General features: G+C 40.0%; 1 protein-coding gene and 1 long non-coding RNA gene across 3 annotated transcripts in view; one reads left to right on the top strand and one right to left on the bottom strand.

Moving 5' to 3' along the window:
* LOC308594762 (uncharacterized protein) overlaps positions 1–10,104 on the bottom strand; it is a 95,697-nt gene extending 85,593 nt beyond the window's left edge. For both annotated transcript variants that reach the window (XR_014011581.1, XM_081208226.1), the window contains exon 1: positions 9,891–10,104. Coding sequence is in view for 1 of the 2 variants with exons in the window: in XM_081208226.1 (XP_081064352.1) it covers positions 9,891–9,945 (55 nt within the window). In the remaining variant the exon portion in view is untranslated. The remainder of the gene's footprint in view (positions 1–9,890) is intronic.
* LOC308594782 overlaps positions 1–13,239 on the top strand; it is a 139,118-nt gene that overhangs the window by 99,431 nt on the left and 26,448 nt on the right. The window lies entirely within an intron of this gene.

The following is a 13,239-nucleotide window of genomic DNA, read 5'->3' on the forward strand; positions in this document are numbered from 1 at the left end:
CACAACATTCCGGTTACTGGGTTTTCAGCGGCTTAAAAAAATCCCATGTTCATTCCAAGTAAAAAATCTAAGTAGATCTATTGAAGTCTTATTAAGAAAGCCAACACACATCAAACCATAGCATGCTAATATGCAACTGCTAACATATGCTTTATTTCCGATGTGTGGTACTTTAATTAAAGTCTTACCTTACCTTGGTTCAAAAAAGGGACACATTTAAAAATCAGATTATCATGGTAATAAACAGCTCATTTCTGAGGCTTGTTGTGCTTTCACCTAAGTGCTTAGGAAAGAACACACCCAACAGTGATGTGGATCCTATGCAGAATGTAGCATTAGAAATGCCCTATATGTTGGTAGAAATATCTAAGATCAGGGTTGTTGGCATACGTCTTTCTCAGGAGACAATGGAGGAGTGAGCCTTTGGGGTGAAGTCAAACTCTTGGAAGTTTGCAGTGCCTGATGTGGCTGTAGAGATTGATACGGGAGAGACATGTTTTGTTGCAGCTGGGGCAGATGAAGGTTTCTGGTTGAGTTGCTGTAGGTGCACTATGACAGGCATGGCCAAACTTGGCCCTCCAGCTGTTTTGGGACTACAACTCCCATCATCCCTAGCTCACAGAACCAGTGGTCAGGGATGATGGGAGTTGTAGTCCCAAAACAGCTGAAGGGCCAAGTTTGGCCATGCCTGCACTATGATGTTTCTTCTCTCTGCGCTCCTCCCAGCTGTTCTTGTCAAGGCCTCCATATGGTATATATTGGGGATTATCTCAGGGACTACAATCATAGTCGATGTGTTGCTTTCTTTTCCTCTTTCTTTCTTTGATTTTTTTAATGCCAAGGTCTTGTGCAAGACCTCTTTGTGACTCTTAGTTGGGTAATTGTGCAAGACCTTAATATTGAAATGAAAAAGAAATGGAAGTGGATATTCCTCCCTTTCTGCAAAAGGCACAAGTCTCCTTTTTGCCCATTATGAAACATAATCATTCCCAATCCTTGGCCTATGGTCTTCTGAGGAACAAAGGAGAGGCTGAAGGGGTTGGGGAAAACACGAGTGGATGCTGGGCCATTATGGCAAATGGGGTCCTGCCCCATCAACCTCAGTCTGCTCCCAGCCAGCTACCACCTGCCTCCCTTCTTACTTATAATCATTCCAGGTGGCGGCACTGCTTATTAACTTCCTTTCCCTTATTTAGACACAGTTTTGCCCATATAGGACTTGGCAGGGAGGCGGATGGCGATGATATTAATTGATTCTATCTGTCATTGGCTTTAGCGCCACCTGTTGTTGGCATCCCTGTCTGCCACCAAACAGGCATCAGCTGCCACTGGGGGACACCACGGCAAATCACTGTTCTGATCAATGTTACTTCTGGATTCTGACTTAGCAAGGACATATGTGAAGAATTAAAATGGGAAAACTCCGCTGAATTTGTCTATATATCTTTGTGCGTTATTTTAACAGCATCACAGGAACCTCTAGTTTATACTTCATTGTATAGTTCCTTTGTATAATATGTATAATATTCAGCTGGTCAAAAGGGTAAGATAATGCCTTTCTCTCAGTGAAAACAAAACAAAACTCCTCTCAGATTTGCAACTCCATATACATTCAAATTGCACAGAATTAAGGGAAGATAGCCCATGTTGAATTCACATTTCAAGGAGACTTCCTATAGTGACAAAGTCCAGGTGGACTTGGAAGGGCATGTGTCAGGATTAGAGACAGTGCTCTTCCGCATGACAGATGATCAGTTGATAAATGAGAAAGCATCAGTGGCTGGGCTATTAAAGTGAGTGATATGGGAACTCGGAAGTTAAATAAAAAAAGTCTTCAGTGTGCTGTGGAACAAGAAACGTGGGTACAGTGGTCAAAGGTTGTTGGAGATTTTACACGTTTCATGGAAACTGGCAATGGAAAATATAGTTTTCTGGAAATGTGATTGTGTGTTCTGCAAGAATCAGTGAATAGATGCACCAGACAGCTCTTCTTTATGTTCCCATATTTGGTTCAACTTTTTACAAGGAGAAAAAATTCAAACCACTCTGAATTAAATTTAGCCTATAGAAATCTGAACACATAGTGCAGAATTCTACCCCTCCAAAGGAAACTTAGCCTGCTCCCTCTGAAAGGAATTTATTGCAAAATATGGCCACTTTAATGAAATGACTTTCTTTATTATTAACAGACCTTTCACAAAGAGGTGTTGGGGTAATATGTCTTTTTGCCAAACGAGAGCGCACTTTCTGAAACAGAATTTCCGCAGTGGACATCACAATGAATGTACAAAAAAGCAAATGTATTAAGTTTACGAAATAGGGAAATGTTCTTCGGGGGATGGGGTGGGGTGGGCAAGCCTTACGTCTTCAAATCATAGTTACAAACATTTGTTCTGCGAAACCTTGAGGAATGGCTATTGAAGAGAATTATAGCAGTGTCTGCAACAGCAGTTGAAGCAAATCCTCTCCCATTAACACAGATAATTGCAGAAAGACATGGGAGACTGACTCAGGATTCAGTGAGTCCCAGGCTGGCTCAGCCCTGCCCTTGGAACACCCTGGACTCAGCTAGATTGGTAAATAAAAGGTGTTTTATATTTGTTGTATATGCAATATAACACTGTGACACCAGATGGCGCTGTGGAGTCCCGTCTTTCCCTACCAGATTTCCCTGTATGAGTTTACAACATGTTTAACTGAATCGCTTCTTTGATGTGTCTAGATCCAGCCCCTCTTTTGGAGCTTTCTGCTGGTTGGGGTCTCACCAGCAGGCCCCCACATTCAGCAGGTGGAGGCAGGTCAGTAGGGCATGAGGCTGGCTTAGCTGGGAAGCTAGACAGAGCAACACCTCCACCTTACCCAACTCACCCCTCCTGCCCAGCGCAAGGAAGGTTTGGGTTGCTCCAGCTGTGTCTAAAGGTGCAACAAGTATTTTTGTTGTTTCTGTTGCAACAGTCTAAATAAACTACCGTTCCAGAGTATATTAACCCCATTGAAATGAATGGAAGCGAGTTTTAAAAAGCACAGTTATCACTAACTTTTCTGTACAACTCTCTTGGATGAGGATTTCAGGGGGGGAAACAGAAACATAACGCGAGAGTACTTTAAACTTTTAGCTTGGGACCATTGCTCAAGATGTTTTCTGTTCCCATTGCTTATATTTCCTCAAGTAGAAGCAGTGTGATAATCTCATCTTGAACATTGATCTTTTCTTTTTGCAGTGAAATGTGAAGCTGCTGACCAGGTCTCTGATTTGCATATACTGGCTCCATTATTTTACTCCATTTAGCATATCCTGAAATATTGAGATGGTTTGGAGTAGGTAGAAAGGACTAATCGATATTTGTAACTGGCTACAAATTATTCCCCTGTGTGCTTTTCATCACACAGAAACTTTAATCTCCTGTACCTTTAAAAGATTATCATCTGTCAAAAACAATAACTAGCCCATGGTGAATGTCTCCTTTTGGACCAATAGAAGCTTTGCTGCAAGGGAAAGAGACCCTAACTATTTAATGACCGTAATAAAGTACAATTATATTGCAGCGGTGTCTGCAACCTCAACTGCAAACAAGCTTCCCACTTACCATAGTAGACCTTTCTCTGCATAGAGCGAGTCAGTTTTTGCCAGTTACAATTGCCGCAGTGGAATTATTTTACTGTCCTGTTGATAAATGAGCTTTATGAGCCATTTGCTGAGCTGAGTCCTGTGTCTCGTCAGGAGCACAGTCTGTATATACGCAACTTGTCAGCATCAGCTCTCACTTTTCTTTCACTTCCACATTTTTATTCATTGACAGCTTCCATCATGACATTTAATGACCGCCATTAGATAGAGAAAAAATTGACGAGTGAAATCTTTTTCCTAGTTGCAGTAATTCTAGCCCCTTTCCAAGCAGGGTGTTTTTTAAAAAAAAGGAAAAGACTCTGAAGGAGTAGGTGCACATTTTCAAAGTATAAAGTGGGTGTTTTTTGGTGAGCTCATATTAAGGTTGATAGAAGCCTTGCCCAGACCAATGATGCTATTACTGATTATGCCTTCAGTAGCCTACTGTAAAATGGCTCACATTTATTCAGATTTAGCTGCTGCAGTTTGGAGAGCTCCAGTGAGGTGGCTAGCTAGAGCAGAGTTTCCCAAACATGGGTATCAAGCTGTTTTTGCACTACAGCTCCCATCATCCCTGAACACTGGTCCTGCTAGCTAGGATGATGGGAACTGTAGTCCCAAAATAGCTGGAGACCAGAGTTTGCGAAACACTGGGCTAGAGCACCATTGCTTGTTTGCTCAGTTTCCATTACTATGGCCCAATGGTATACTAAGCCCAACATATAGCCAACCAAGCTTTCATCAGAATAGAGCCATTGAAATTCATGGACCTGTTAACCATGTTCATGCATGTGAGTGTGTCTACTTTAAGCAGGACTTGACTACAACTCATGGACAAGTTGCTTGAAGGATTCTAGCCCACCAAGTGCTTCCTATACCCTTGGCTAATAAAAGCAAGCCAAAGGGGATTGGCAAGTGGAAGAGAGATGCTTTTGATGCTTTGTTGCAGGAGGGAATGTTATATCAGCCTTGAAGGAGGCAATGGTTTGTCACCTCCTTAAGACTGAAGTATCAGAAGTACTTGACAACTTTCACCTGGTTGCTAATATCTCCTTGGGCAACTGATCAGTAGAGGAGGGCAAAATGGCGAACAGGTTGAAGACCAAGCCGTACAAGAAAAGGTTAAAGGAGTTGGATATGCTTAGTCTAGAGAAGATGAAGAGGCAACATAACAGTCATATTCAAAAAGCTGAAGGGATGCCACATACTTGATAGAGCAAACTTCTGTTGTTCCAGAGAATGGGGCCCAAACTAACATGTTGAAAAGGAAAGAAAAAGGGTGGGACTAAACATTGGAGAGAACTTGCTGATGGTTCAAGATGTTTGATAGCTGAACAGGCTGCTTCAGAAGGTGGTGGACCTTCATTAAATATTTTTTTTAAGCTGATCAGGGATGCTGTATTAATATATATCCTGACCTGAGCAAAGGAATTGGGCTAGATGATATTTGAGGACTCCTCCAACTCTGTAATTCACTCTGCAAGTCCCAAATATATGAAGAAGTACATTGGACTTTGCAAGGCATGCCAGATAGCAACATTCCACGTCTTTGTCATAAAATTTCAGTATTATTATTATTATTATTATTATTATTATTATTATTAATTGCTTCCCATGAGACATCTCAAAATAATTTACAATAAAAGAGTTACATATAAAAACAGTTAAAAACAACTGCATATAAAAACATTTGTTTGTAAAGAACGATAAATATAAAAACAGTTTAAAACAACAACACATGCATAAAATCATTTCAGATCCAGGACAGATACCAACTGGGATAAATATTTTAGCAGGCTTGGGGGGAAAAGGGATTTGTAATCAACATCAGGACAAAGCAGGTTTGTAAGTGGGTCATATTGCAACAGCTGACTATGTCATTCGCATGTCTTTGTGGCCTGTTAAAAGGGGGTGTAGCTTATAGCTATTATGTTTTCTGCTTATATAAAGAGAGAGGTGTAATTTCCACAACAAGCATAAAATCCAGTTCCTGGAGGAACAGAAACTCCCTCCTTACACAATTTCTCTGAGAATACAAGTGCCTGTGTATACAAGTCCAGGAGTGAAGGCGCCTGTGACTTTCAATGTGAGCAAAGGGGAAAGTTACCGTATTTTTTCCTCCTCACTTTCCCCTTTGCTCACATTTTTCCTCCTAAAAAGTAAGGGGAAATGTCTGTGCGTGTTATGGAGGGAATGCCTACGGGTGGCATACCTACGGATTTTCCTCCTCTAAAAACTATGTGCGTGTTATGGTCGAGTGCGTGTTATAGAGCGAAAAATACGGTATTCAAAATGTGTAACTTTCTGTGTACAAAGTGGCATTCTAACACACACACTGTTCAGTATATTTGGTTTAATTCACAATGAAATGAAAAATGCCCGTTTGTATTGATGTGATACACTTAGGCACAAAACACTTAAAGTGATAAGTGTCCTTAAACACTGCCTTTGGGTTGGTTGAGAAAGGATTAGTCTCTGCGTAAAAAAAATTGACCTCGAATAAAGGGACACAGGTGGCGCTGTGGGTAAAAGCCTCAGCGCCTAGGGCTTGCCGATCGAAAGGTCGGCGGTTCGAATCCCTGCGGCGGGGTGCGCTCCCGTCGTTCGGTCCCAGCGCCTGCCAACCTAGCAGTTCGAAAGCACCCCCGGGTGCAAGTAGATAAATAGGGACCGCTTACAAGCGGGAAGGTAAACGGCGTTTCCGTGTGCGGCTCTGGTTCGCCAGAGCAGCGATGTCACGCTGGCCACGTGACCCGGAAGTGTCTTCGGACAGCGCTGGCCCCCGGCCTCGAGTGAGATGGGCGCACAACCCTAGAGTCTGGCAAGACTGGCCCGTACGGGCAGGGGTACCTTTACCTTTACCTTAAAGGGGAAGAAAAATAAAAACTTGTAAGGAAGTATCCGACTCAGAATAAAGCATTCTGGTAATGGAAGTGCTGAATGAATAAATAAGGGAAGACAAAACTATAAAAGGAATAACACTAGGGGAGAAAGCATACAAATTAAAGGCATTTGCCGATGACCGTATTATTATGACAGAGAACCCAAAAGAAAGTTTATTAAAGGTATTAGAAATAATCAAGACTTTTGGGCAGGTGGCCAGGTTCAAACTAAATAGCTCTAAAACAAGGCTCTTGATCAAGAATTTAACAACACAGGACCAAGATGATCTAGAAAAAGCCTCAAATTTGAAGATCTGGGAAAACGCAAAATATTTGGGACTATGGATCTTGGTGAAAAATATTAACCTATTTCGAGATAACTACATTGAGACCTGGATGGAGATTAAAAGAAATCTAGAAATATGGAGCAGATTAAACTTATCTTTCTGGGAGAGAATACCCACCATTAAAATGAATGTCTTGACCCAAAATGCTTTTCCTATTTCAGACAGTTCCTGTGATCAGGGGAACAGGTTGCCTCAGTGATAGACAACAAGACATATCTAGATACATCTGGTGGGGGGGAAAGCCTAGGATTAAACATAAATTATTAATTGATATCAAAGAAAGGGGGATCTGAAACTCTACTATGAGGCGACCTGCTTCTTCTGGATCAGGGAATGGTGTATATTACAAAACACAGACCACATAACTATCATGACAATAGTTATGGCTGGCATGCCTACTTAGGCTATAACAAGGTCAAGATACTCCATGGTGGATATCTCCCCTTGAAGCAATGGCAATGAAGAAGAAAAATATGCAAGTGAATTGGCCGACATACAAAGTACTGTTAAAAGAGAAAGAAAATCAGTTGAAACTAAAAAAAATGGAAGAAATCTGGGTACACCTGTCAGGTTGGTTACAATATCACCAACATCATGAGATATTTAAACTTGACCAAAAAAAGGCTTTACAACAGAACCCTACAGATTGGAAAAAGAACTGATTAACTCTAAAGGGAAAACACTCTCCAAAATGTACCAATGACTCCTTAACTGGAAAGTCAAAGTGGCGGAGGTAAAATCAGTAATGGTTAAATGGGCTCAAGGTTTAGGTTGCAACATCCCTATGGATGCCTGGGGGAAACTATGGAAGGTAGATTTACCAAGTTTACCACATGTTACACTTTGAAAGAAAAATTTATGAAGATGCAATTCCACTGGTACTTAACGCCACTAAAACTATCTAAAATGTATAAAAATACCTCAAGTAAATGTTGGAGATGTGGGGAAGCAGAAGGTTCAATGCTACATATGTGGTGGAACTGTAAGAAAATAAAGGATTTTGGGAGTGTAATTTATAACGAGCTCAAAAAGATGATTAAGGTCTCCTTCATAAAAAAAAACAAACCACCAGAGGCTTTCCTCTTGAGGATACTAGGCCCAGATATACCTAAAAAAGCGAGGGAAATATTATTGTAAGTTACGGTAGCTGCAAGAATATTAATCTCTACAAATTGGAAAGGAGAAAAAATTCCAACTAAACTGGAGTGGCAAAGTAAACTGCTAGAATATGCCAAGTTGCTCAAAAATGACAGGGAAACTGAGAGGTCATACTGATCAAACATTTATGAAAGAATGGGACATGTACAAAAAAAATACCTTAAGGAACATTGTAATAACATGATGTCAATGGCAGGCCTTGAATGACATCTGTGGTATGATGGATAATAATAGGAAAAGAAATCATTAATGAAAATTAATAAAAGAGAATGAATAGTGCACTAGATGGACTAAGTGGTAGATACATGATAGGGTGACGGGAAGTCTAAATAGATGTAAGAAGAATTTATTGTGATCCAAGGTAACAAATACTACTGTTTTTTTTTCTGGATAAATTTTTTGTTTGTTTTTTCTTTTTAACTTTTTTTCATTGTTTCTTTTTAACATTAATAAAGCATTAAAAAGGGGGAGGGGGAGAATAAGGCAGCCCACTGTGCACTTGTCTGGGGCAAACTGCAACATGCCCAGATAATTGGCCCTAGAAGCGACATTCCCTCTGTTGATTTTGCCCAGAATATTCAGTCACAGGTATAGCTGGATGTGCCCCATGTTCACGATAGGTCCATAATATTTCCCCCCTATCTTTTCATTATTAATAATTTCAAAGATTTCAAGGTGCCCTGAGCCCCTAGGGCGTACAAGTGCAAACAAAATATATATATCAAGTTGAAACATAAAGGTAAAAAAAAATTAAAAACCTGTTCAGGAAGTAATCAAATCTATATGACTTTGGGCTTCTGCGGAACCAATATGATAAAACATTCCCTAAAAGAGTTAAAACAGTTTTCAAGACAATAAAATGGAGGCTTGAATGCCAGAAACTGAATTCTGCCCAGAATCTTTTCAAAGCACTTAAGAAGCCTGAAGGTTGGGCTGGGTACACAGTGATCTCCACCTGCTTCCAAATGTTTGTTCTTAATAAAAACCATATGTTTTTATTGAAAGAATGGAACCTTTCTATCTCCGGCACACATCCATACACAGAGATACGCTTTATGATTTTTTAAATCTTTCTATGATTGTGTGCTGATCTTATTTAACAGATTCCAACTGCTTATTTTATTTTTTTCACCCCCAGAAATGTTGTTTAGGACATGTATTTTTACCCAGTGGCAGCTGATGCCCTGCAGGGCAGGTGGATTGGCACCACTTAGTGCGCATTTCAAACAACACCCTTCTCTTGTCACGCAATACTCCCATAACTCCAGCACTGTTTCCTGCAGTCCTGAATTCACATGGTAATAGTGGGGTTGGCACTCGTCAAAGATCACTGCCACTTAAATCTGCTGTTACAAGACGACTGCAGGTGGGAGAAGGTGGGTCGTTCTTTTAACAACAAAGTGCAAAGAGAAAGCATGGAACTGTAGGAGATTTCAGAAAAGGAATGATGTCAGACTTTCACGCCGTTCCTAGCAGTTAGTGAAAGTCAATGAACAAGGCAAATTATATCTTTCCGCAAGCAGACTGCAAGTCATGTCAAGGTGCATCAGTGACAGACGCACCTCAAAATACATGGCATGCATTTATTATATATTAGACAATGAGCTCAAGGAAATCAACTTCATATTTAAGTACAAAGGCAATAAGAAATACCCTTTTCGATCAGACTAGGGGAATATCTGGTTCAGCATCCCATTTCCCACAGGGGTCAGTGGATGTTGTGGCAACATTTTGACACTGCTGTTGTTGTTTTTTTAAACAATCCTTATTTCAGTCATTCCAGTGCTAAGGGTGGAATACAATAAGAAATAACACAAAACAAAAACCAACTCACCAGTCAACTCACCAGTCAACAAAGACAGAAAAACAGCACAAGTAAAAAAATTAGCTTCCTACCTCCTTGCCATTGGCCGCCCTCTATTATCAGAATGTGTGCACCAGCTAGTCCCATCTTCTATTATGCTTGCTGCACATAAACACACAACCCGTCCACAAAGCTATATAGTGTACGTTTGGGCTTGCCACTGAGCCCATTTTAAAATATGCGTGCTTAATTTTTTTATTAAAAAAAAACTGTCAAGCAATGACCCATTTTAAATTTGGATGCTTTGCTAACAATTAACATATGCAAGTGTGTAATTATTGGCTCTTTTATCTCAGAAAACTGGCAACTCTTACACAGTGAGATTGTTTTAATTGCTTTAACTACCTCCTGAATTAGAGTTGGTTCATTTTCAGTCAAAACGTTTTCTCTGTTCATTTGAAAGTTGGGAGTTTGCAGAGGGGATAAGTTGAACTTGTTTAGGATTTCATTGTGACCATTTTATTCTGCACTGGGATTTGTTTACGCCAAAGGTTTTTAAATCCTCATAGTTTTTTGCACAATTCACAGAATTTGCTAGTTGGTTTTTTCAAAGCCGTTTATCCATTGGAATGATGTGAGAAAGCTTATAATATATTCAGTGCCTGACACACTTTTTTATGATGCACAAGCAGAAAAAAACAGGGGTTCAGGCCAGCATACAAAGTACAACAAATAGATTCATCACAATGTACCTGCCATGTACATTTGTTGTACTTTACTTGCCATATATTTTGTCTTTGTATGCTGGCCTGAACCCCTGGTTTTTCTATTTGTGTATGTTTCTATACAGTTGGTTGCTTATTTTTGTGCACGCTTTTTAAAGAAATATGCCATCACATCTGAAATGATAACCATTGTAATCTCCATTATTTTATCAGGCTTCGCTATGGTGACATATAAAACTTGGTGTGGCCACTACTTAAATTCTTAATATACTGGGAGCTGAATTTGTTAGGATTCTATTTCCAGGACCCTTAGGATGTTTTTACTAAAGACTAAATGGAAGTGCACATGTTATACTATCTTCATTATGCAGTAGTTCTTTCATTGTTTTAAAAGCACCAGCATCTCCCAACTAAAAGCAACATAAAATATAATATTATTACGGGTCACCTACGTGCCACCCCATCAGAATCACTTTGGTCTATCACATGCTGAGAAGCCCATTCATGTAAACTGATCTGAGAAGTGAAGAAGTGCAGTGTTTCTATACCATCCCAGACCTAATGCAGAACCCATTTTTGGATTATGCATATCACATAGATACCACGAGAAACCCTTCCCTAAAGGTGGTTGCTCCACGCAGTGGTTGTAATATGCACACCTTTTTACCTTGTGGATTGCCACAATCACATGAACAATCTCCAATGCCAGCAACACACGTTCCAGTATTTGCTGGCACTGAAGTGGACTCTCTGGAGAATCCACACGGCAAGAGGTTCTCATGTCTTACAGCTGTAGAATATAGTAATTCTTGTGCATAATGATTCACCTGGAAATTTCACTGTGTTCAACCCCCAAGCAAATCTGGAGAGGGTAAACTGTTCATTGAAACCAATTAATTAAAAAACAACAACTAAGACTTTATATAACTTTATATAACTATTATTTTCAATAATATAACTCACCAGGTGGAGAATACTAATGTGTGTGTGTGTGTGTGTGTGTTATTTTTAAAGGGAATCCTTATATGAATCAATATTTATTATTTGTTGGAGCTGCACTGTACTTTTGTCCTTCCAGACCATGATGTTTTATGGTTTACCTTTTCAATTCTTTGTTTTCTTTCATTTTTTTTTTACTCAGAAGCAAGTTTTCAGTGGCCTTTACTTCCAACTGGGGGAGAAATTTGCATCAGTTTGCATTTAAAGGAAAAATGACCTAATTTGCACTTTTTAAAACAATACATGGCCCACAGCCATCCTTCATAATTCATACTTCTCTCCTGCCAACTGATACATGCAAAAAAAAAATCATGTACAAGAATGAGGTGTGGCTTAAAATGAAAATATTCATGAAAATGATACACAAATATGCATTATATTAGGGAAAATGCTTTGCAAAAATGTGTATATTGGGAGCAATTTGCACTAAAATGCTGAAGAGGACTTTTAAAAAAATCACAAACTCTTATGTAAGTGTGGAAAACTGAACTTCGGACTGGAAAGATGAGAAAGTAAAAGAAACTGAAATTGAAAGCCTTGGTTAATGGCGTCTTTTCAAAGTATTGTCTTCCAAAGTGGATCGAAAGGGAGAAACAAGCAAACCGTAGAACCGCCTGCATCCATGTTAAGGGAGCAGAATTCTGAGAGAACATAAGATGGACTCTACCCACAACACTATTTCCCAAAGATGTGCTGCTTGAGGCGTTTGCAGTCCCAGTCTGGGGTTTCTATTCAGCCTGCAACCTAGGCAAATGATTGGTATCCGTGAAGTAGTTCTCTTTCACAAAACCCAGGGAGCAGTGCAGTGACACTTTTGAAATGGTTCCTGAACATAACATATTTAGCTTGTGAAGCAATGGTGAGGAAGTGACTATGATAAGGGCTCATTCAGTAACAGCCCCAAATTGATTGCTTCCTTCCTTGTGTAAACTTAGCAGGCAGCCCTTTGGGCTCGTTTCCGAAGGCCAGCTCAGCACAAGAGTCTTATCGAAAGGAAACGGAATGCAAAAGCCTAGACGGCTTTTGATAAGGCACGTCTTGCAGCCACAAGTTTCTTCCCCCTCCCCCATTCTGTCTTTGTTCAGAAACGAGGAATGTTTATGCTGCATACTGATGCAGAACAGGACATGCACATTCAAACTCTTTACGAGTAAATAATTTTGGGGGGTTTTGGGGAGGGGGGAGAGACTCACAGACACGAGTGCCGTAATTTCATGTGATGCATTATCTGTGCCGTTATCCGGAAAACAGGGATCTGGCACTCATTATCTGGCCTTAGAAATATTTAGGATAGACTACTTAAACGTCTGGTTGTTTACTAAGTAGGCAATTTTCCAACAATATGCTATAAGCAATGAATTCACATGTAAACACCTTGAAGCTAGCGAAGACTCCAGGTGCTTCCTGGAAATGCAGAGATACTTTCTTTCTAAGAACTTACATATTGTAGAAGAAGGATATTGACAAGCTGGAACATGTTTGGAGGAGGGTGACCAAGGTGATAAAGGGTCTGGAAACCAAGTCTTATTAGGACCACTGAGGTGATTTTACTTACCGTAGTATTAGTATTTTATTATTGATATGCCGCCCATCTGACTGGGTTGGCCCCAGCCACTCTGGGCAGCTCCCAACAAAATTAAAAACACAAGAAAACATCAACGATTATAAACTGAAGGGCTGCCTTCAGGTGTCTTCTAAAAGTTGTGCCTGCTTCCCT

This window comes from Podarcis bocagei (genome assembly GCF_964188305.1).
Source record: "Podarcis bocagei genome assembly, chromosome: 9".
Lineage (NCBI taxonomy): Eukaryota > Metazoa > Chordata > Lepidosauria > Squamata > Lacertidae > Podarcis > Podarcis bocagei.